A 25,983-nucleotide genomic window follows, 5' to 3' on the forward strand; every position below is an offset into this window, starting at 1 on the left:
ATTGCTCTGTAATCTATAACCTTCTAGCTTCCACTGTTAATGATGAGAGGACTCATATCATTATGACTCTGGAAACTTCATTTGAAACCTGATTTTCTAAAACTTCACAAGGATATACTTTAGTACAGGTCATTTTTACTCATGTGCTTACTCAGAGGGTCCTTTTAATCAAGGAAACTCATGTCCTTCAGTACTGATAAAATATCTTAAATTATTTCTTTGAAAACTTGTATTTCTCCTCTGTTACTTCTTTCTCAAAGTCCAAATCTTCAGATATTAGAGCCACAGGACTGACTCTTAAAATTATCTTTCATTCCTTTTTCATCTCTTCTTTTTTGCACTATATTCTGGGAGTTTTCATAACTTTTATCTTCTATTCCTTCTACTGAGTTAATTTATTTGTGCCATCATATTTTTAATTTCCAAGAGCTCCTCTTATAGCAACTTGTTCTTATTTTACGGATGCAATATGTTCTCTTTCCTGAAAATATTAGTATTTTTTTGAAGTTTTCTTCTTGTTACATGGTCTATTTCCTCTAAGTTCCTTTTCTGTCCTTTGGTTTTTGTACTTTGGATACTATCTTTCCCAGAGGCTTTCTTCCAATGTCTAGTGATCCTTGATTATCTATTCTCATTTAAGTGTGAAGCACTGAAGAGCTGACTGGAAGCTGTGTGCTGGTGGGCTTGTCAGTTGTTGGCTTCACTGTCTGGTGATCTGGTATGCGGTTTAACTTAAGTAACCACAACTGTCAGTATTTTCAGTCTTTTCTATTCCTGTTACCCACAGAAACAATCGTCTAGTCTTCCGCCTAGAGGCCTGGCTGTCAGCATTTGGGAGCCAAGTGTGGAAAGGAGGCTAGGGAGTCTCGCTACTCGACATCCAGATTTTTACTTTCTCTCTCTTTTCAGAATCTTCCCCCAACCCCATCCCCAATGCAGAATCCCTCCAATTCATCTTCTCCAGAGAATGACCTTCTGGTCTTTTGACAGAAGAGGGATAATTGCCTGCCTGCAGTGGGGGAGGGGATGTAGATGTCTCTTAAACAGATTTTCAACTAATCTTCCTATTTTCTACCTCACCTTCAGAAGTACATGTTGCTGCCAATTTGAGTCTTTCTCAGGTTCTTTAGGGGAAACTGAGTAGCTTCTCTGCTTGCTCTAATGTCAGGTTTTAGCTTTCTATGTCTTTCTAAATCATTCATGATTTTTAGCTTCTAAAATTTTGTTGTTTCTTCTGAAACAACACTGTACTTACACATTTATACATTAAAAAAAAATTCTCTTAGTAACTAATAGGGTTTTGAGAGGGAGGAGAGATAAAAGCATATTTTCAACATATTCCACCTTTAATTTTTCTTTCACTTCCACTAATATAATTGAGATATAATATATGCCACCTTTATTAATTGGTTTTGAGTAATTTCCTTAATCTCTCTCAACCTCAGTACCTTATCCACAAAATTGCAATAAAATCTGTTTTTCTACTTTACAAAGTTATTAAAAATGAGATAATATGCACAGCACTATAAAGTACTACCAAAGTACAGAATTATTTAATCCTGATGCAGGCTTTGAAAAAGGGGAAGTGTTAATGTCTGTACTGTATGTTAGAGCCAGCATTTCTAGAAATATTTATTTAAAAAACCCAGATTTTTCCTATACTATATTAGTAGAATTAAAAAAAAAAAAAAATTAAACGTCTTACCAAGAGGGTCCACAGGTAACTGGCTGTAAAGAAACGTGATGCATAAACAATCTTCTATCTTTCATTGTGCCTAGAAAAATATTATTTTACATTATGTATTAATGAAATGTCTTTTATATTATGTATTAATGAAAATCTAATGGGAGATTTTATTTCCTATGTCTGTTCATAACACATTATTGTAAATATTTACACAAAAATGTGAGAAAATTATACATTTAAAAATTTTCAATGCATATAATGAATGCTTAGTTAATACCCATCAAAAATTTGATTCACAAATTGATAATGATGAATACCAAATAACTCACAGTGCAAACATATATAAGAAATCAGTATAAATTTAGTCAGCTGATGTTAATCATAACTCAAATGTGTTAGTGAATTGCCAATGCAAATATAAAATTTAGTTTTATGAAGGTTGACAAGCTAAACTGTAGATATTATTCATTCTCAGCAGGTAACTTGTACTTCTTAAATCTTCAGAACTAGTCCATTAGTAGGGACGGGATTGGTTGAATAAACCAGAATACACTGATACAGCCATATGATCAAGTACTATACAACCACAAGAAAGAACGAGGAAGATCTCTTGATACTCACTAAGGCATGATCTCCACATAAATTCTAAAGTAAACAATAAACAAAGAAGGTACAAAACCATATGCATACTGATACCTTTTGAGTAAGAAAGGTAATGAGAACATATATACACATATTTACTTATTTTCACAAAAAGAAACCCTAAAAGGACAGACCAAAAACCATTTAAAATAGTTACCAATATAGTGAGCAAGAAGTGAGGAAGGTGGTGAACAGTGTAGAGGAGATGGCGATGGAAATAAGGGTTCTCCAAGTAAACTTTTCTGTAGTTTTGATGAACGAACTATGAAAACATTCTATTTATTCAAATATAAAATTAAAAAAGAAAAAGCAAATCCTAAAATTGAAAACTAACTGAAACAAATGAATCTAACCTAATTATTAAATTGTTAACCACAAACAAAATAATTATTTTGAGTGGCATTTGAACACAGAACTTTGACTACACATTCTTAATGATATATATTCTTAGGACAAAAACTGCAAAGAATTCTTAAATTTCCCTTAGTAGTTTTATTATTGGTATTTATTAACACTGGTATTATAAACTTGAAGCTATTATACATATACTGTAAGACAGTGATTCTCAGAGTGATCCATGGAACCCTGGGTGGGAGGAACCCACAACCCTTAAAGGGGATCCAAGCTGTCAAACTATCGTAATAATAATCATATAATAAGAAGAAGAAGAAGGAGAAGAAGAAGTTGAAAAAGGAAGAGAAGGAGGAGGAGAAGAAGTTATATATATCTTTCTCATTGTGTTGACATTAGCACTGCTGGTATGTCCTGCTGCATACTTTAGTGCAATAATTGTCTTGAGGAAATGTACTTTATGTGAACTGCACTAATCATTTTTGTCCCAAAGAATTCCATTTTTACTTGAAAGAATAACCAACAAACCACAATCTTTCAGACTTGGGTATTCAGCAGATATTTCTTCAAAAGTGAATGAAATGAGCTTATCACTACAAAAAAACAAGTGAGAGTATTTGCTGCCAAACAAACTGAATTGTAAAATTCAAGCTTTTAAACAAAATGACAATTTTGGAACACTTGTATCTGGCTGTTAGCTTGACAATTTCCCAATACTAAATTTTCAGATTAGATCAGTGGTGACATTAACAAAAGTAATTGTTTAAGATTGTATAATAAAATGTGTCAACGTTTGGAAGAGCTGCATAACTCTGAACTAATGTTTTCAAAATGACCAATGAACAATATTTAATATTTACAAATATTAAAATTTCTCAGTTTTAATGTTGAATATGGTAAATATAAATAGATATAATCCACACAAACAAATGCTCTTTGGGATCCTCAATAATTTTTAAGAGTATAAAGAGATCTTGAGATCAAAAAGTTTGAGAACCATGGTTGGAAGATAAAGCAAATAAGTAAATATGTTAATGTTATTAGAAACCAAGAATGCAGCATTAATAAAAAATACACCAGCAGCTATGAGCATAGTTAGCGTTCAAATTTTGTTTTTTAAAAAATATTAACCACTGGAAGGATCTTTGTAGATTCTAAGGATTCTAGAACTGGGGCAGGGAATTACAACGACTCCCTAGGAAATCTTTTTGTGATAATAAAAAGCAAGAAAGTGTTCAAAAGTTAATTAAAGCATATTAAAAAAAAACTCTTAGGAAATACCTTTGAAGAGGTTTCCACTTTCAAATTTGAAATAATTTGAGCATCAAAAAGAATGTTTTCTTTTGTAAAGAAATACATTACGTATAATGTGTTCTTTTAAACTTTATATATACATTATAAATAAAAATCTAAGAAATCAGTTTTACTCAACTAAGAAAAAAATTCCTTTACTACCATTAGTAGTGATTACTACACCAACTACTCTTTACCCTGGAAATTGGTAAGTAAAGGGAAAGAATTCAATATTTACCCTGCCTTTTTAGGAGGAACTATAGAGTTCATCCCCAGTTGTTAAGGGAAAGCTCTTCCTTGCTGAAGAATCCCATCTAATAAATGTATAAGAAGTAACATAATTTGAAAGTCACTGTTTTTCAATTACATAACTGATTCACGTAAATATTATGAAATCAACTAGATTCTAGAACCTGAGCTTAAAGTATTTTACTAAGTTCTTACTAAATTCTTACAGCTTTTTATTTTAAGTCATTATTTTGTTATCATTTCACATTTCTCAATTATGGAGAACCTCCACATTATACTAGGTATTATGAAGGAAAAGCTCACATAACAAAACAAGGCAAGATGTAAGCTTTAACAAACCACACTGTAAAGGCGTGCCCAATTACCTACATACCCAAAGAAAAATAACTTAAAGAATACTAAGTATAGTAACTATAGAGGGGAAAAAGATATGGATAAAAAGCAAATTTTACCATCTGGAGTGCTTTTTGAAGCCTTTAAGTATTTTTCTTGATTTTCTATTATCCTGTCAAATTCATTCAACAAGTTTCTTTTGATTGGGGGTTCTCCTAAAAGGAAATTTCCATACATGTTTTTAAAACAAATAATATCAATTTTTTTTAAAAAGCCTATAGTCCATTTTTTTAAAACTAAAGTACTGACTCTTACAATATGTTAACTAAAAAATAAATAATTATAATTTAGTGAAAATTCCATTTTGAAAGAGAAAATTAATTTTTCAACATCAATTTAATTTCTATTATTTTTTGACCATTTAAATACCACTATTTAATAGGGTCCAGGGATAAACAGGTGTTACCAGATATCACAGATAAGCTATTTTTTAATAAACTGCCACTTAGTAACTCTAGGTTTACTGGCAATAAGGACAAACAAAATTTCTTCAAATAAACTTTTTTTTTGGCATTACACTCAAGAAGGAATTTATTATATAGGTCCTTGAATTAGAGTCAGTGAGTAGGAAAAAAGATTTTAAATTACCAAAATTACATTCAAGTATTACCAAAAGTAATATGTACTTCTTATTTAAAAACTCTACAAAGGCTGAGAGTAAACTTAAACCATAATTTGTTATGCATTTCCATGTCATCCTGAGATAATATGTGTTAACAGATACTTTGCTCTTTGATGCTTTTTTAAAAGTATAAATCAAGTTTTATTGGAAACCTGAGTTGCCTACAGAGTCAAGGTGGAGATAAACCACAAAGCCACAGGGTATTAGGAATTGCCTTTTATTAGAGAAAGTAAACTTGAAGGATTAAATAAATAAAAATGTCCATGCAAGGCTTTATCAAGTGTTAGATTATAAAGTGACTTAATTGCTTGACAAGAACCTGTACTATTCAAGTAACCAGAAGCTGATTAAGCTATATATATTGATACCTAACAGAAGTGAGGAAAATGAAACAGTGATGGTGTTGAGAACATTTAGAAGTCTGAGTTGTTTTTATTCCTAGGCATAAGGCCAACCCACTTTAGTACACACATGAACAAAACGGGGTCCTATAAATAAAGTCATTATTTTCCATGAAAGAATTATGAATATCTTTAAGCATCTGCACCTCAGAATTTTGCACTATAGAACAGCAACAGTTTAAGGTAAGTATTATAAACTTACTACTTTGCCCATAACATAAACTTGGTAAAGAATGTGACCTGCATAAGACTGGATTAAGCAAGTCTGTATCCACCAGGATGACTTAAGGGCAAAATGCACCAAGTGGAAGAATGAACTGACTGGCTTCAGTGTCTTTCTCTGTAATGTGAAAGACTGGACAAGAAAAGTTGTGATAACTCAACTACTCTACCAGTCTAGAGTTTTTAAACAGGAGCTAGGTATTTAAGATCATCCACTTAAAAGTTGGAGAGTTAGTTTTTATTTAATTGTAACTAATTAACAGATTCAATTATTTAAGATTACTCCTAGACAGAGATACTAACAGAAAAAAAAAATCAAACATCCAATTAACCTAATAATTGAACTAAGTTGTTAAACATACTACATTTAAAAGAGAAATTAGAACATACTCCAAATGGCATTAAGACCAGAATACTATTTGCTAATGGTAACTGATTTTAGAACACTTCCTGGATGAAAAAACAAAAACAAAAAAACAAGCTAAGCAACACCTATAATTAGAAACTAACTTTTAAAGTTCTTAAGACTCAGAGTCTGCACCTCTGTGCTTTCTCTCCCTCTCTATGTATATGTACGTAAACAGGACTCAGCCAATGACTTCTTGGTACACAGACTCAGTGATATCACAAGTGAAATCGCATTCTCCCAAACTACACATAAAAGTCTGAAAAAAATATATTCAGTGTATAATATCCTAATTGCTACAACCTAGCACATCAGAATTATTAAGGACTTAATTTAAAAAGTGATTGGGAAACCAACAGGAAATAACAGACACTTACCAACTGTGACAAGTGCATCTCCTCTTCTTTTTCCAATTCCTGAATTTATCAAAACCATTTCCTCGGTTTTTTGGCATGTAAAAAGAGTGTGTTTGCCGTGGCTTAGAAGTTCAGAATCTGTCAGCTCATCATCTTCCATAAAGGCTTTGGCAATTTCTACTGCTTCTGTTTCAAAATAGTTTTCTGGATCTTTGGAGTTAGGAGAACAAACGTCTGTATTTGTTTTCATAGGAAGATCAGGAAAAGTTTCAGTTTTCCCAATTTCTATTTTTATATTTTTAGGTAAAGCTTGTTCTTTACCCAAAAGACGAATGTCCTCAACGTGTGATACATTGGTTCCTGACATCAACTGTTGTTTGTCTTGCTTAAACTGAGAGAGATATGGAGTAGCTTTAATAGCATGATTATTTTCTGAAGAACCATTTTCAATGTTATAGTTGTTTGATAATTTAAATTCTTTATTATAGGCTTTTCCCATTTTGGAGTTTACAGAGTGTTCTGAGGTTCTCTTATCAATACAAGAAAGAGGAAGTATCTTTGATACATCTTGTCTAGATGGAGGTGAATGCTGAAGACTACATTCAGTTCCAATTAAATCAAATTCCTTGAACATTCCTGTAACTTTGCAAAAGGCGCTCTCAGAAACTGGAACCTGTTTTCCACTTGCTGTACTAAATCCAGAGAAAGCAGATGATAGTAAATTTGGGGGGGTATGTATCACAGTATTTTCTTCTACTGCAAACTTGTTTGAATGTTCTTCATTACTTTTAAATGATACTTTGGGAAAGAGTTGCTTAGCACTATCTTCTGTCTTAGAAAATACCTGTCTTGCCTTTTGTAATGCAGCATCTGATACTTGTACAGATTTTCCACTTGCTGTGCTAAAAATCCCACAAACATTTATAGAAGAGACTGACTTGTGACATTTTCCCCTGTTAAATTTACATTTATCAGAAGTTTTCAAATTAATATGACAAAGTGGTGTTTTAGAAACTGTCTCCAATCCAGATATACTTTGGTCATGTTGTAAAATGTGTTCACTTTGAATGTTAGGAAAAACCTCGTGTGAATGCATACTATGTTCTTCACTATCTGGAGAGTTAGGAAAAATAATATCCTCTGAATCACCCAATGCCTTATGAGAACCTGTCACAATTTTTGTTCGGCCAGTGCCTGATTCACTCGCAGTGTTTTGCTTAGTTACCTTGCTGCAGCTGTCTGTAAACCTCTCTCTCACTCTTGTTTCATGAGAAACAAAGGCTATTTTATCACTTGCTATACTGAGTGCAGGTTGCTCTGTCTCAAAATTATTTGAATCAGATATGGCCACTTCAACAGCTGTGTTTTTATTTTTGCATGGTGAAGAGTCAGTCACAAGTTTCTGAACACTATCTTTGTCTACAGCTTGTGGGTTTATGTTTGCTTCTCTTACAGTGGATATTACTTCAGAAAAACTAGTGTTTTTCCTATCTTTGACATTCCTCACTACTGACTCAATATCAGAATTATGACCTTTATTTTTTGAGAGATACTCTGAGTTATTAAATAACTCATTGGAATGAGAAAAATCAGAATGATATGAATAGCTGTTAGACATGCTGTTACTTAAGGAAGTTGAATCTTGTTTTTCAGAGAGATTTTTGTCATTTTCAGTTATGATACTGTTTGAACTATTTCCACATGAAGGATTTCCTACACAATCTCCAGGATATTCCTTCAAACATATAACCTTGGCAGAATTTATTTTTTCTAGTTGATTATTCAATTCTCCTTCTCTAATCCATTTTTTGGCTTCAAATAGTGAAGCCTGACTCACAGAAATTTTTCTACCACATCCTGTGTAAAAGGCTAAAGCTGAATTTTCAACAGCTGAACAAGTGGACTGATCTGTATAACAAGTTATAGGACTTTTTCTTGTTTCTTCTTCTATATTTTCATGTACTTTAACTTTCAGAGAGATACTATTTGATATCTTGAGATTTTCAGTTTGTCTGTATAAATGATCACTTAAAAGCCTGGGTGGCATGCATGTCTCCTTAGAAACAAGTTTTTTCTCCTCTAGAGAATACTGCATTTCTTCATGCTTTGGGGCAGTTATTTCAACTGTCTCACATGCTAATTCAAGCTCTTCTTTACATACCTCTCTGTCCTTTAGCGTCTTTGCCCCTTGATGGCTGAAATTAGTGATTTCACTATTATCTTGTTTTTCATCAAAAAGATTTTTCACTTTGTCCAAAGATTCCTTCGCAATTTTTACTTTTTTCCCACTAGCTGTATGAAAACCCAACATGGTTGGTTCTATGATCTTTTTGATTTCACATTCAGGTCTCTGCTGGAGAGTCAGTACTTGATTTTTAATACCAACTGGGTCGCCTCCTTTCAATATTTTGTTTTTGACCATATCTGTTTCCTCATGACTTGAAATGTCTATTTTGTTGATATTTACGCCAGAAAGTAATTCAGAATTTGAGGAATCTGAAAAGTTATTCAGTTCTGCAGATTTTTCATCAAAGAAATTTACAACTTTATTTAAAGACTCTTTAGAGACTCTGATGTTTTTCCCACTTGCAGTCTGAAAGGACAAATCAAAAACATCAAAATCTTTTATATTTTGCCTCATCTTGTTAGCGGTTGACTCTTTTTTATTTGACATATTAACATTAAATGTTTCTTCAGCTTTCACAACGTCCAAACAAGTTAAATCTGACAAACCTTTAATTTGAATGTTTCCCTCCTTCATAAACTGGCTAGATAATTTTAGATGTATGTTTTGTTGATCAATACATGGCAAGACATTTTCATCTTTATGAATATAAACTGTATCATTTTTACTTGAAGCATTGCCATCAGATTCTAAGTTACAAACAAAACCAGTACATTTGTTATCTTCATTTTCAGTATTTCTCCTGTAGTCTTCAGTATATTCTTTGAAAAAAATGCCAGTAGTCATTTCAATGTTATTTTGTAGCATTAGTTGGCATTCATTATTTTTCTCACTTAAATTTTTATCATTGCTGTAATTTTCTACCTTAAACATCAAAACATCAGAATCGTTACACTGACTTGAAGAGAAACTTCCTGGATCTACTTCTGCAGGAGTTTCCTCACTAACATTCTCAATGTCACCGAACAGTTTCATGGCTTTCTGCAATGATTCACTAGAAACATTCAGTTTTGTGCCACGAGCAGAATAAAAGCCCCTAAACTCCACTTCATTTTTATCTGTTAAACAACCAGAAGCACTTTTGTTACAGTTTGTTGTTGACGAGCAAGCCAACTTTTGCTTACCTCCAACTATACCTTTACATTTCTTGCTGCTACCTACCTGACTGAAAGATGGGGCATTAATTGTGAGATGAAGATCAACATCTTTCCATTCCTCAGAAGTGGTATTCAAGACAGTTATCTGGTTTTCAGGCATTTCAAATGGATTACTCTGTAACATGTGGCTTGGTTTTCTAAACTGCGTAAATTCAAACTGACTTCCCGATTCTTCCAATATAGTAGAAAGTTCTGTAATTTCTGCCTTTTGGCTAGGTGTTAAATTATGGTTTGAGTTAAAGTCTTGCTTTAAAGATAAAACGGGAGGAGTTGTGTGACTATTTCCACTATCAGAAACAATTGCACTACTCTGCACATACCCAGATACAGTATTAACTGACTGTGAATCAAGTTCATGAGGTCTGCTTCCTTTCTTTTGATTTTCTAATGATACGGTATTTACAATTTCAACACAGGCTAAGCTAGTAGGATAATGTTCTTCAATATCTTTGAAGAGCATTTTACTTTTCTTAATGTTGTGTTCAGAGAGCTTTATTTCTTTATTAGAAGCTGTTCTGAAGCCACTTCCAAAATTGTGACTTGAAATCGAATCTGAGAGTCCTGCCCATTTGTCCATGCAATCATGATTTCTGTTTGATTTCGTATCTATATCCAATGAGACATCTGACTTTGAATCTTGACCTAGAGTCATTTTTGGTGGTTGCTTTACACTATTTCTATTCTTCTCTGCAAGATCACGGACTACATCTGATGAACCAAAATCTTTTGTAATCGACACTTTGGCTGCTTGTCCGTCATCTATGTCTGTACATGCTACTATGGCAGAGTTCTTGGGAACAGGTTCTCTTAAACAACTGAGGTCTGCCTCATGAAGTTCCTTAATGTTTCCCAAAACAGGAATATTCCTTTCAGTAGTTGTTTGAAAGACAAAATTATTCTCTTTGTCTGGGAAAAGTTCTTCAGAGTTTGGAGTGACATTTATTTTTGAAATTAAAGTAGTTTCTTCTTGGTCTTTTTGGATTACTGTGAGATTTGTATTTTGGTTGAATTGTACCTTCATAGAATGTGATGCTTCTGTTATGTATTTTTCAGGTGACAACAGCTCAGCTTTTTTATAATTTTCATTTATAACACATGTTTCTTGATTCTTTTCCATGGAAATACTTTTGGTTAATTCAAAACCGGCTTCACAATTCTCAGACATTTTATATGATTCTTTTCCTCTAGAAATCACAACTGGATTTGACAGAAGATCCTTGGAGCTAGAAGTTAAAATGGTGGTATTATCATGGCCATGTAAAAAGCTTTCCTGGGATTGGAAGAGAATATCATTACATTCCTCTGAATGTGGCAATGCAGGGTGAAATACTGCAGGCAATACTTTTTCCTTTATATCTGAAACTCTCTGGCTTTTTGGATCATCTTCACAGTGCTTTTCCTGCAAGCATGACACATAACCAGTTTCTGTGGTTACAAATGACTGCAGTTTTTCCTTATTAATTTTTGCTTCTTTATAATCAAGATCCTGAGATATTGTTTTATTATTATTAGAACTGCTTTCATTATTAGAACATTTTCTCATAATTGTCCCAAAAGAGCTGGTTACAGACAAAGCTGGTTCTTCAGAATCATTCTGTAAACAGTTTTTTTTAACAGAAGAATGCAATAAACCTAAGCATAAAGACACAAAGTGACAAGATGAAATTGCAGTTCCATCAATCACATTCACTAAATATTTTCCACTAAGTTAAAAAGGTAGTGTCTAAAACAAGAATTACATGAAAAGCAAGAAGTGAATGTCAGGTTTAAAAGAATTCTAAATATTCTCTATTTTGAATTTATTACATTTCCCAACTAAAGATATATAGGACCTAGGTTTTTTTAATAGTATTTATCAACTCAATTAAAATTAGTATGTAGTTCAAGAAAGCAGCTAGCTGCCATAAGTAAAATTCAAAGTAATTTTATTGGAAAATAAAATTAGAAAAAATTCTTTGCTAATATTGATGTAATAGGAGTTAGAAAAGCAAGGCAAAGAAAAGGAATTAGAAAACTAACCATTTCCTTTGGTTAATTCAGTCTTTCACATTGAAAAAAAAAAAAAAAAACCCAAAATGAACTTTTGAAAAAAGGTTCTTCACATGAAAGTCCTAAAAGATTACCTAATGTCAGGCAAATGGGCTAAACTGCTGTTTCGTTAATTTTATTGACCCTCTGAATTTCCTACTAACAAGTCAAAATTATTAATCTCATTTCATTTAATCACTAACCACTATTACATATTAGCTGTTTCATTGGTTTTATCTCTGATATATACAATATCAAACATTTTTCTCTGGAAATTAACCTAAATCTCAAACTGATCTCTACTCCAGTTCCACCAAACCTATTGTTCACTGAGATATTACCACCCACTCAAATCTTCACACAGGGAGATAAAATCACCTTTTAAACATACAGTATAGTTACTGGTAAATAAACTGTTGCTCAAATAAAAAATGAGTTTCATTGTGCACACTCCTGACACCCAGAGATATAGTGATAACTCTAAGCAATCTCTAAATATTGAAGAAAACTATGTAATAACAACAAAAAAGTCACTATTTTATGACTGCCTGACATTAAACTTAGCTGGCAGTTAGCTTTTTTCTATTTTTTACATGCTTTAAAGAAAATACATATTAAATAGCACAACATATTTACAGAATTGTCCAACTTGCATATAATAAATACTGAAAATTAAAGCAGGAATTAAGTAGCCAAGATCTTGATGTTTATGAATCACATGCTCTGTCTCAAGAGTTATGATTATATATATATACTATGCAAATTAATCCAACAAGTTTGAATGAAATGATTCTGAACATTGGTAATCAAAGGCCTAAACAACAATGCCTGATACTGAATATAAAATACAGATTTAAAATAAACCCAAAACACTACAGAAGAAAAAACTACATAATGAAAGTAGGAAGTATGTTTTTTAAAAAGGTTGAAGAAAGAGGTTCACATATTCAAATAAGAAACTTGTCACCATCCATAAAACTAGACACACTATCCACACACACACACAGAGGTACCTGAATCAACGTTTGCAAATGTATGTGGTGCTTCCAAAGGCTTTGCTTCAAATTGGACTGAAGAGTTAGTTAGTTCTGATTCTTGGTCTTTCTGCATTTTCAGTCCTTGATAAGATGTTTCATCACATATAGCATAAATGAACTTTTTTGTTTTCTTTTTCAAACTGGATATTAAACCTGCGTTCTTCAAAGCTACAGAAGTATGTTTGGTAGTGGCTGGCCAGCTGCCATTATCAACTGAACTTGTATGTAAATAATCCTCTTTCTGTGAGCAAACAGTTTGTACTTCCGATCCACTTTTAGAGGCTTCTGGTTCTTTTTCAAAGTTTGCATCAGTCATATTACTTGAGAAATCTGTTCTGAAAGTCTTTTCAGGTGATTCTCTTATCCTGAATACAGACTTCTTGATACCCTGACGTGAAGAAGCTATTAGAGAAGAATCAGATAGTGCTTGCTTTCCCACAACAGTGGAATCTTCACGAGACTCAAGACACTGCCCTTCATCTCTCTTTTTTACCACTGGTTCCTCATTTAATATCTTCACTGTTTTTGGTATGCTTGAAATATGCAGCAAAGAATTTTCTGAAGTAATGAAGTTGGTAGGTTCTTTCTCTGTACCTATGACATCTTCTTCTGAATTATTTTGGTCACAAGAAGAAATATGCAGTAGGGATGTTTTCTCCATCTGGGTTCCATTTAGACCCACGAGGGTTAGCTGAGACCATTCAGAGGCTGAAGATGGTACAATTTCCCTGGAGATTTTATCAGTTCCATTCCCAGGGGGCTTCTGATTTATTACATTTGAATCTAATGGATCACTGTCATTTGGCTCCATTTCAGGTACAAATGAATGTTTATTTTCTGTCATCTGTATTTTAGCTCCTTCATATTCATCAGTTTTTGTTTCATTGAAAATATTTTTCCTAGTCTTGCCAGTTTTTATGTTTTGTAGATTTCTTGTTTTATATTTAGAAACACATACTGGGAAACTATCTTCTTCAGAGATATCTGTAACTGTTTCACATACTTCATCTTCTAGGACATTTGGCATTGACTTTTCAAAATGGTCTTTGCAGCTATTTACTTTACCAAATGAATCCTCTAACATTTTCTCCAATCCTGTTAAAATATAAAGCAGAAGCATTATTAATAATGTTTTATAACACAGCCATATAATTTATACTATTCTCAAACCTTTTTCATAGAAATAGTATACACTGAATAACACATAATTTAGCATTTAAAGGGTTATCCTGAGTGCTAGATATTTTTTGGGTAGGGAGGCACCAACCTTGCCCTGTTCTTCTGGTCAAGACTGATTCCAGTGTACTCAAAGCCTTTTATTCATACTCAATCCCTAATAACCTTTCTTTGCCAGCTCTACACAACTGAAACTCAATTTTACTATATATACACAACTTAATATTCTAAGATTTATCAAACTAGAAGTTCCAAATTTTGTGGCCCTACAACCAGCAATAAAATCTGATTTTATACATACATACACACACACCCAGATATCCAATCCTACACATTTATACAGATATACACAAATACTAAGAATATGCAATATTCCAATGACCTGATTAGGTAACTTTAGATATATCTGCAACCATACTTACTTTCTAATTAGAAAATAAGGTTTCACATTTAATTAATCATTAAGTCTTAATCTGCATCTCTGTGAGTTTTGAGTTATGGGTTTTCTTTTGTTTTTGTGTCACAACAGCATCTTTGAATAGTATTGTCCTAGTATGATGTTTAAACATTTTCATCTAAATCAAGTTAGTTTTTATTCTCAATACCTTCAGTAATCATGAAAGGAGAAGCAATGTGTTTTCTCTTCAAGAAAAGAGGAGCAATATTTCAATGATGTCAGTTGAAAACAGTAGTTCAATTAAACAGAAGGACTTACCATGAGTTTTAGCTTCTGTTTGATTTTTGTTTTCACTGTCTGGCCCAGAAGGGATAAACGTAATATTTTTCTTCAGACTTTCATCATGGTTAGAAGAATAGCTTTTTGAAATCTGCAAAAGTTATGTTTTAAAATCACTAGTATAAAAACTCTCAGTATGCATATAGTATATTCAACTTATTCTTAAACAGAGAGACAGCAAAGTTTCATAGTAAGTCAAAGAAAATCACATATGGAAACAGGTTTAGAGACTTCCTCAAAGGCTTAGATAAATCATAAATTAGAGAATGAAAAATGCAAGATAAATAATTTTTCAAGGCATTCTGAAATTATATGCAATTGCAACAGCATAATCAATTTGTCATATTTACTTACAGCAGTATTATCATTAGGAAATACAGTTGCAGATGCTTCTTCATCTCTGACTGTAAAAAAAAAAAGTTCAATTTACCTATACTGTATCATATGTCATACATTAAAGTTCATGTAAAACATGTATTTTTTGGTCAGACATCAAAAGAAACATGCACTATTGGATTAAATGACACATTTGAAACAAAATTAATTGATCGAAGTATAGTAATTAGAAAGGTCAATCAACACAGTGGATAAGCTGTGCTCACAATTCCTTAGTACCACTGATAAAGTGGTAAGAAACTATGGTTTGCTGATCCTGACTTGAAGGTAATAGTGTCCACAAGGTAATACTTGAAGGTAATACTGTCCACAAAGGCTTGGAAAATCAGATGAAGCTGTGAGGTCATGACATAAAAGCAAAAGCTTGTAGACTTTAGTATTTTTTTAGATAACAATATAGTTGAAAGGCATATCATACGTTAAACATTTCTTACTTTTCAACATGCTTTTGCCTATATTATTTCATCTCAGCAAGAAAAGAAGAAAATTAAATGCCCATCTAAAGAGGAATCAACATGGAATGTATTTTTCCTAGAATAAAAAAAAATCCTGGTTTGTGTACAAATTAATTTGATTCCTCTAAAATACCATTTAATGCACTTGAGATTTATTTCAATCTACACTAAACAGAATAAAATTATTCTGAACTACCAACACACCTATCAAAAACAGTATTATCTAATCTGATTACTATCTAATCATCTTTTCATATTTCTTTTTGGACAGAAGCATTACAGATGATAATTTATTAACATCATCTTATATAATACATATTTGCTAGTATTACCTATGAGCACAGTAGAACTAAGTGTTGGTGGTGTGGCCAAAGAACTTGACCAAGACATATCAGGATCCACCTCGGCTCCTAAACTTTCGGAAATACGTTTTGGTGTCTGACCCTGAAAATAAAGGAAATAGTTTATTTCACAGAAATGCACTGATGATTAAGAATATTTTTTCATTCACTTATTTTTTTAATTTTTCATTTACTGAATGCCTATGTGAATCAATCTCAAGTACAGACCTGTAAATCTCAGGGCAAACTTATGACACTGCTGTCAAATTCTCAATTACTACATAGTAAAAATAAACTAGGCAGAATATTTACCTTCATGAGCTTTGGTGTATGAAATAAACTTCCACATATCACTGGGGATAAAACAAGGGACAAAATTACTAAGCTTTATTTTTATTAAAATTTAGAGTATTTGAAAAATAAAGAGCCTTGTTTTTAATCATACCTGACTTTTCTCTTTGTGGTGTTACATATGTACATCGTAGAACAACAGGACTAAAACAAAACAAAACAAAACAAATCCCTCAGATTATTTCAAAAGAGAACAAAAATAGCAAAAAGAAACAAAATACTAATCTTACTTAAAAAAGGACTCTCAGTCATATCAATTATTAGAATTATACTGGTTTGTAATATTTTTAGATTACTTTTTAAAAAGTAAATATCTCATGAAGAATTAAGTAACCACTAACTTATGTTTAAAATCCCCATTGAAAGTAATGTATAAAGTACTCACAAATTTTAGATGTTAGGAATTGTATATTTTGAATTTAAAAATTATATAAAGTGACTCTATAATAGCATCATATTCTCTCCAAAGATTCAAAGTACACAAATTATTTTAAACAGGATATTTCAAAGGCATTGCTTTTCATCAATAATATTTTTGTTACTTAAAAATTCCATGGATACACAGGAAAATAGTGAATTCAATGTTATAAGAAAAACAAAGTAAATGTTTCTAAAGTAAAAATTATTGTATTAAAGGACTCAATCTAAAAGGAAATTATTTTAAAATAGAAGATCCTCTACCAGGCTCTACAGCAAAATATTACCATGAAAATTAGATGCATCTGTATATAACAAACATCACATGTAGGAGAACGTTTCATTTAAATATTTTAATATAATGACTTCATCATACCTTTCACTAAGAGAAGAATTTGGAGGTGGGCTGGTAACATCATTTACTTGATTCATTTTCGCCTTCGTTGTGCAACAACTTTTATGTTTACCACTGGCAGTGTCCTTTCCTGAAACAGTGCAATAATTTAGTGAGGATGTGTATGTTCTAGATTGTGAATTTTTATTCTCTGGAAGTATTTAAAAACAAAAAACCTCATCTATATTGGGAAGGAGAATATATGGGGAATTCAGTCTGAACTGGTTTCTCAGTTTGCTCACTCCTCTCAAAAAGGGATGTCTCAAAGGATGTCCGTCCCCATTCAACAACTATGTGACGCATACAACAAACCCAAGACAGTTTGAGTAATACAATTCAAGACAGAGCTTTAACCACAAGGAGTTCACAGTATAGTAGGGAAAACTGTTTGAAATGTACACAAGTGGAATACAAAATAAATGTGGCATGACTTGTCATTAAGTTACACACAGTACTATGGTATCTTGACAGGTGAGAGTAAAGGAAAAGACATTTACTGAAAACCTACCAAAGTACAAAACTCTACTGCTGAAAACCTCTCAAGATCTTGTTTTCAAGATTGAGTTCAAACTCCATAACAAAACTCCCTAGTAACAAGGCCTTTCACAATCTGATTTAATTTTTACGATGACATTCTTTCACAACCTAATTTTAGCCATGTCCATCCACGTGCATATTCTGCAAGGATGTTCTCTTTCACTCTAGGCCTTTGTACAAACTGTTTCTTTCTACCTCTTTTTATTTCTCTTGACCTAGATTCTCTCCCAGGTTTCCATTTTGAAAGTTCCTCCTCCAGAAATCTTTACTGGTCCCTAAGGTGAGACTGACTGCCCCTCTGATGTGTTCCCCACAGAGTAGTTTATCATACACTGTTCCTGTTTCCCCTATTAGACTGTGTGCTCCTTGAAGTAGAGAACTTGTTTTATTTATCACTGTATCCTTAGAAACTACAGTAATGCCTAATACATTATAGACACTCCACAAATACTGGCTGAATGAATTAACAATGATAAGAAAAGTGGGGTGTAAACAGTGACACATAATACTTGTGTCTGTTCTTATTGAACACATCTACTTTCTGAGACAATAATGTTTCTAAAGCTATATGTGGCTCTATCAAATCCAATTTATAGTTTTTCAACATTCCTATTTTCTGTATCACAAATTTGGCACTTGAGGCACTTATTATTACTCTTAAAAAATTCTTTTAAAAGTAATTGCTTTATAGCAAGAAACTAACACAACATTGTAAAGCAACTATACTCAATAAAAATTAATAATAAAAAAATAAAAATAATCGCTTTAATTGTTCCTATAATCTCTAACTTAGAGAAGCTTTGGGAAAATAAGCTGCATTAGTGTTAGTGAAACAAAGCAAAGACCAAGCTGAAAACTATTTGTAGCAGTCTACTCAAACATTGTGTTATATTCTCCTTTCTCAAGAAACAGGCAATACACATAAGCCAAATGTACGTGTAAATTGCAAACCCTTCTTCAACAAGATATCCAATCTCCTTCTCTAAGAGACTTTTAGTTAAAGATACTGAAAAGTAACTAAACCTATTTTGAAATTTCACCTTTTCCCTTTTCTTCATTTTAAGAAAGATTAAGGATCTTTCTTAAAACAAAGATCCTAATCAGAACAAACAAAAACATGGACTTAAAAAAGAAGGCAAACAATGAGATACCACTACACACCCGTTAGAATGGTGTATTTAGATTAAAATCTAAAACACAGACAACACCAAATGCTGATGAGGATGTGGAGCAAGAGAAGCTCTCATTCACTGTGGATGGGAATGCAAAATGGTATGGCCACTCTGGAAGACAGTTTGCAGTTTCTTACAAAACTAAACATACTTCTGGGATGAGATCCAGCAATTGTACTCCTAGTTGTTTACCCAAATGAACTGAAAACTCAGGTCCACACAAAATCCTGCACATGAATGTTTACAGCAGCTTTATTCATAATTGCTGAAACTTGGAAGCAACCAAGGTGTCCTTCAATAGGTAAATGGATAAACAAACTGGTACATCCATATAAAAGAGCATTATTCAGTGATAAAAAGAAATGAGCTATCAAGCCATGAAAAGACATGGAGGAACCTTACATTGCTAAGTGAAGGCAGTAACTATATGACATTCTGGAAAAGACAAAACTATAGACAGTAAAAAGATCAGTGGTTGTCAGGGGTTTAGGGGGAAGGAAGGAAGGGTGAATAGGTGGAGCACAGGGGATTTTCAGGGCAGTGAAACTATTCTGTATGATGCTGTAATGGTGGGTACAGGACATTACACGTTTGCCAAAAGCCACAGAACTGTACAAAGAATGAACCCTAGTGTAAACACAGGACTTTAATAATAAAGTATTGATATTGGCTCAGCAATAAAAAGAAGTGCAAAAGAACAGAAACTGTAAGAAATGAAAAGTAAATAAATAAATGAACCAGGCAAAATGAAGTTCATACTCCAATAAATATTTTCCAAATAACTTGAGGATCTCATAAATAAGACGAATGATGGTTAAGATAAACTCGTGGAATCTTATGCAAGAGGAAAAACTGCTGAGAAGAAATAGCACACTGCCTCATGGAATTTAATGGATAATTTAAAAATAATATATTAGATGTTAGAACTGAACTAAGTACGTTTAAAAACAGTTTAAGTCCTACCCTTACATTTCAATATTCAATTTAAAGTAAACTTAAAAGCAAAAGGTCTCAAGATACTACAGTCAACAGAATTATTTATGCAACCTTAAAAAAGTTAACTCCTCTGACGTGAGTCCACAGTGACCTTATTAATTCATTCCTATCCTTCCTTGGTTATAGAAAGACCAATCCCAGCAGGTTACAATTAGACAATAAACCACCAACTCTAGGTATGTCTTTCAAGATTCAGTAGATTCAGTATAAACTGGTTTACAGAGCTTTTCCTGACCAACTAAGACAGATGGCTGTTACCTTGACTATATCTATAACATCATACTTTGTACATGCTCCTATTATAACATATACCAACCAGTATATGTATATATTTTCTCCCCTACATGACTGAGTTCCAGAGGTCAAAAGCCATCTTATTCATGTTTGTATCCTTAATGCCAAGCAAGCTGCCAGGCAAAAAGCAAGCATGGAGTATTTGTTGAATGGATGATTCCCTTTTCTGTGTTCTCCTCTACGTTTCATTTGTTACATATTCCTTAAGGTTCTGTCCTAGGCCTCATCATAATCAATTTTCTCACCATATCTGATGACTTCCTCACTTTCCAAACAGATAGTTGATTCCTATAGCTTTCTCTCCCACCTGTGTTCTTTCTTTAGTTTCAGTCTTGTATTCCCCAAATCTCTCAGGACATCTCCACCTTCACATCCCAATACTTTCTCAAACTGCAATCCAAACCTCAACCTACTTTTTTTTCATCCTTTCAAACCTTTTCCCTCTCAAACCTGCTTTTCCCCCAGTGCTTACAATTTCTACGAATATCACCACTCCATTCTTAGTCGTGCCCTACACCTGTGATTTGATCCTTTCTTTTGAATTTTCCATATCTAGGCTATTGCAGGGTCCTGTAGTTTCTATCTTCTATATCCACTTTCACTACCATTACTCTAATTCAGGCACCTGATCCCATCACCTGGACCACTATGTCTCCTAACTGATCTCCCTGCCTGCAGTCTTCTCTTCCTCTAAGAATCACCCACTTAGTTTAAAATGTACATTCATTACCACCATTCCCAGAGATTCTAATTTAATAGATTGAGAAAAGTGCTGGGAATCTTCCTTTTCAATCAGCACTTCAGGAGAGTCTAATGGTCCATGCCTCACGTTTTGAAAAACACATCTCCAAAGACTGCTGCCAGATTTTTAGGCTTTCTAAGCAAAATAAATATTCATTTACTCTACAAATAGTTACTGAATACTCACTACGTATGCCATTAGGTATCCAATAACGTTTAAGAAAATCTTTGCTCATTACCTACATCCCCTTTTATATGTGCATTTTCTAATGAGTTTCCTATTTCATAGCACTAATCAGAGGATAATTGCTTATGTTAAGTCTCCTTCACTGGAAGCTAAATGAGTGTAAGAGGGAATACTTCCCAGAAGCAGAGAGATAAGTCAAGATCTGAAAGATGAGTGTCAATTAGCTAGACAAATCACAAGAAGTAAGTAAGTAAGTACTGGGCAGAGGTAACAGTGTGTAAAGAGCCACAGAGCATGGTGGTTTCAGAAAGAAATTCAGTACAAATGAATGGTAAATTGAGTGTGGGTGGGAGGGGAATTATGGCAAGATGAGGCAAGAGTTAATGAGAGAACAGATTATAAAGGACCTTGTAAATCATATTAAGGAGTCTGGATTTTATCATGAGGGCAAAGGGAGGTAATCAAAGGTTTGAAGCAGGAAGTAGCATGATTAAATTTGCATGTGACTTCTCTGCTCAACAACCTATCAAATAAATTCAATTTCTTTAGCCTGGCATTCAATGCCTGCCTCTAATCTGCCTTTTTTTTTTAGCCTTAGGCTGTTTATTGGTCCCTTTTAAACACGCAAGACTCCAAACAGTCTGAATTACTTGCTATTAACTTCACAAACTACATATTCTTCCTCATGTTTTTCCCTCTGCCTAGAACACGCTCACTCTACTCCATCTTCAAATTCCTGAATCTCATCTATTCTTCAAGGTTTAATTCAATTGGATATTCCCCAATTGCTCTCAATATTATTTATGCTTGCTTTCTTCTTAACTCTCATTATACTTTTTGTATTTTTCTTTTGGCATGTACCACATTCAACCCTAAACTGTCCTTAATCTGTGTATTGTTAATTCCTCTTACTAGAGAGTAATACTCCAAAGAAAGGAAGAGTATGTTACTTAAATCAAGCAGGTGATAACTATTTAAATGAATATATAATCTTATTACATGACAAGTTGCAAACATCTGGCACAGAGGCCCGAGAAAGTGCTACCGAATCAAAAGACATTTATAGCAATTGTTAAAAAGAATCTCTGTCCTCTGTGATAGCCTGCAGAAATACAGTTTAGTTTAACATCAAAACAAGCCCTAGGTTTTTCTGTATAGGAATGACATAATTTAGCAAATCTCAGTGGGCAGGATATATTAATCAAAGGAAGGAGGAAAAGAAACATTTATCAAGGACCTACATTATTTTATTTAATCCAAACCTAGGTAGTACTTTCACATTTCCACTTTTCAGGTGGGGAAAGTGTGGCCAGAGAGGTTGAGCTGACCAACATGACACAGGTAACAACAGGGCTGTGATTTTTAACACAGGTTTGTCTGAATTACTAGTTCATGTTTTTTCTAGTCAACCACATCACATTACTTACCTGAATCTAATCTGAATTTATCTAATTCTTTTAAAGGAGATTGGTACAGTGGCAGAGTTAGACCTCGCTCTTTGAATATTATTGGAGTCGAAGCCAACTGATGATAAGGTTTTCTCTGTGGTGTTTTAAATGGGTTTGTTTCATAACTGCTGATTTTATATTCTGATTCTTCCAAAGGTTCAGAATTATAGGGTGGAGCTTCTGAAGAAAGTTCTTCAAACCAATTAAGGCTTATTGGTCCTAAATCTGTAAGAAAAATTAAAATCCCATCTGGGTTTTAATCAGTGACACAATAAAATCCACGAGCCAGTAAAGATTATAATTGCTTGAGATTTTGACTGTTCATTACTTTTAAGGAATACTAATTAAACAGGATCATTAATCTGTTCTCTTATGAATCTGTAGTAAGGTATAACAGTTTACAAAAGTTACAAGGAGATTATTAGCTATTTTAGCTCTTCTAAAGTTTTCTTTCATATTCACGACTCAGAAACAAAAATCATCCATAGTACGAATGCATTCCACAGATACAATTCAAGTAATTATCATTACTACATAAGTGGCTGTGATAAATCTATAGGTACAAGAGACGGGCAGACTCACAAATCAAATGGAATAGATTCTCTGTTAAAGAGAAAGACAAAATTTCTCCTGTGATCTATCCTTAAAGTAGTGGTTCTCAAAGTGTGGTCTGTGGACCACTTGAGGCGAAGGTCACTAAGACCATTTCAAGAGGTCCATAGGTCAAAACTATTTTCATAATAATATTAGCCATCATTTGCCTTTTTCCCAACATTGACATTTACACCACTGGTGGGTAAAACTGATAAGAGCTTTGCCTGAGTAAAGGCAGTGGCCACAAACTGTACTAGGAGTCACTGTATTCTTCGTCACCATGCACTTGTAAAAAAACAAAAACAAAAACAAAAAAGTGGGACTTCCCTGGCGGTCCAGTGGTTAAAACTCCATGCTCCCAATGAGGGGGCACGGGTTCCATCCCTGGTCGGGGAACTAAGATCCCACATGCCGCGCGGTGCGGCCAAAAAAAAAAAAAAAGCAAGTTTAACTTAAAGTGTCCTTAACTAGGCAGCAAAAGTTAGTTTTATTAAAGCCTAACCCTTGAGCACATCTTTTTAATATTCTGTGACAAAAATGGAAGCATTCAAGCATTTCTGCATATTTAAGCACAAGAGTTGTTTAGAAAAAGCACTCGTGATGAACTGTGAGCTGAATTAGCACTTTTCGTGGAAAGCCATTTTCACAAGAAAGAAAGACTAAGTTATTCTGAGTTGGGTGATTTGGTAGACATTTTCTCGAAAATGAATGAAGTGAGCCTGTTACTGCAGGGAAAACAATAGTTTGTTGCCAATGGTAACATGTGAGCTTTCAAATGAGAATTAGAATTTTGTTAAAAACTCTATGAGCCTCTGTGAGCTTGATGTCTTCCCAATCTTAAAAGACTTTTCTGATGAAATCAGTGAGGTAACCAATGTGATTTTTATTTACTTTATTTAATTAATTTATCTTTTGGCTGCGTTGGGTCTTCGTTGCTGCGCGTGGGCTTTCTCTAGTTGCGGCGAGCGGGGGCTACTCTTCGTTGCGTTGCAAGGGCTTCTCTTGTTGCGCAGCCCGGGCTCTAGGTGCATGGGCTTCAGTAGTTGAGGCTCACTGGCTCAGTAGTGTGACACACGGGCTTAGTTACCCTGCGGCATGTGGGATCTTCCAGGACCAGGGCTCAAACCCGTGTCCCCTGCATTGCCAGGCGGATTCTTAACCACTGCATCACCAGGGAAGCCCCCCAATGTGATTTTTTAATGTCTAATGCAATGTGTCAATATATGGAATATCATTAATATTTTTCCAATAATCCACGCATGATGTTACAACATGGATAAAAGATTTATTCAAGGTACAAGAAAGACTAATTGAATTTAATGTAAGAAGAGTATGAAAAATTCATTACATGGTTTCGGATTCCACATTGCAACTTTTAAGAAACTACCACTTGTCTTGAGTTTTGGAGTAGTACTAAAGAAAAATACCCACAGTTAAGTGAAGACTATTAAAATACTTCTTTTTCTAATTACATTGCTGTGTGAGGTTGGGTTTTCTTCATGTACTTCTACCAACACAACATATTGTAACAGATTAAATGCAGAAATGAGTATGAGAATCCAGCTATCTTCTATTGAGCCAGATAGTAAAGAGAACTGCAAAATTTTAAAATAATGTCACTCTTCTCACATTTTTCTTGTAAAATAGTTATTTTTCATAAACATGTTATTCATGTTAATATGCAATGGGTTTATTTTTATTAATTAAATTAATAATATTTTTAGGGACTTCCCTGGTGGTCCAGTGGCTAAGACTCCACGCTCCCAATGCAGGGGGCCTGGGTTCAATCCCTGGTCAGGGAACTAGATCCCACATGCTGCAACTAAGAGTTAGCATGCCACAACTAAGACCCGGCACAGCCAAATAAATACATAAATAAAAATATTTTTTAAAAAAATAAATAATATTTCTAAATTCTTAGTTTTAATTTCTAATGTGGTAACCTACATAAACAAAGGCTCTTGGTCCTCAATCATTTTAGGAGTGTAAGGAGAACTGAGACCAAAAAGTTTGACAACTTCTGCTATAACGTTACCAATGCTTCTGATTTGCTAGAAGTTCTCTGCTTTAAAAACAATTCTGCTAATCACGGGGTCAGTCTCCTCTTTATCCACTACAGGTTCTATACTTATCATTTGTTTAACTGTAAATGATTATTTTCCTAACTGATTTATGACTCCATAAAGCACAGTTTATAGTGTAAACAAAAACATGAAGTACTGAATTCTTTTCAGCAAGCATGCATAATTACACATTTTTCTGAAAACATTATTCTCACTGTGAACGATCAATTTATATAAAATCTGTCAATACCTGCTTTGTTGCATCGCGTCTCAAAAATTTCAAAAAACGTTGGCCTCTCTTTGCATCCAATCGGCATTTTTATCTACAATATTATTCCAACGTTTGGTAACGGAGTCTGCAAAAGAGAACACCAAAATACACTGCACAGGGATGCAGTCCTTTTTAAGTGACTCTGAGGTAAAAGCGGAAGCGGGTAAACCTGCCTAAAGTTACAATGCTTATTTACCTCGGTCCCACTCGGGAAAAGAATCGAACTTACAGCGATGAAGAGAGAATTGTATATTTGTGCCGTCCAATAGAGCAGCCACTGGCCACATTCAGCACTTGAAATGTAGCGAGTCTGACTCAAGAACAGAATTTTTAATATTATTTACTCTTTATTAAATTAACTAGTCACGTGTGGCTAGTGGCTGCG

At 33.6% G+C, this 25,983-nt stretch overlaps 1 protein-coding gene across 1 annotated transcript in view; it reads right to left on the reverse strand.

The window, feature by feature from the left end:
* BRCA2 (BRCA2 DNA repair associated) overlaps positions 1 to 25,654 on the reverse strand; it is a gene marked incomplete at its 3' end in the record, with an annotated part of 50,097 nt that extends 24,443 nt beyond the window's left edge. The window contains exons 1-12 of the mRNA XM_079721836.1: positions 25,578 to 25,654; positions 22,650 to 22,895; positions 17,278 to 17,386; positions 16,579 to 16,628; positions 16,446 to 16,486; positions 16,125 to 16,236; positions 15,296 to 15,345; positions 14,921 to 15,032; positions 13,006 to 14,124; positions 6,644 to 11,596; positions 4,675 to 4,770; positions 1,706 to 1,775 (exon numbers count right to left, since the gene is read on the reverse strand). Of these exons, the coding sequence (XP_079577962.1) occupies positions 1,706 to 1,775; positions 4,675 to 4,770; positions 6,644 to 11,596; positions 13,006 to 14,124; positions 14,921 to 15,032; positions 15,296 to 15,345; positions 16,125 to 16,236; positions 16,446 to 16,486; positions 16,579 to 16,628; positions 17,278 to 17,386; positions 22,650 to 22,895; positions 25,578 to 25,644 (7,025 nt within the window). The 5' untranslated portion in view covers positions 25,645 to 25,654. The remainder of the gene's footprint in view (positions 1 to 1,705; positions 1,776 to 4,674; positions 4,771 to 6,643; positions 11,597 to 13,005; positions 14,125 to 14,920; positions 15,033 to 15,295; positions 15,346 to 16,124; positions 16,237 to 16,445; positions 16,487 to 16,578; positions 16,629 to 17,277; positions 17,387 to 22,649; positions 22,896 to 25,577) is intronic.
* Between the last annotated feature and the right edge of the window lie 329 nt (positions 25,655 to 25,983).

This window comes from Hyperoodon ampullatus (assembly GCF_949752795.1).
Source record: "Hyperoodon ampullatus genome assembly, chromosome: 16".
NCBI classification, from domain to species: Eukaryota; Metazoa; Chordata; class Mammalia; order Artiodactyla; family Ziphiidae; genus Hyperoodon; species Hyperoodon ampullatus.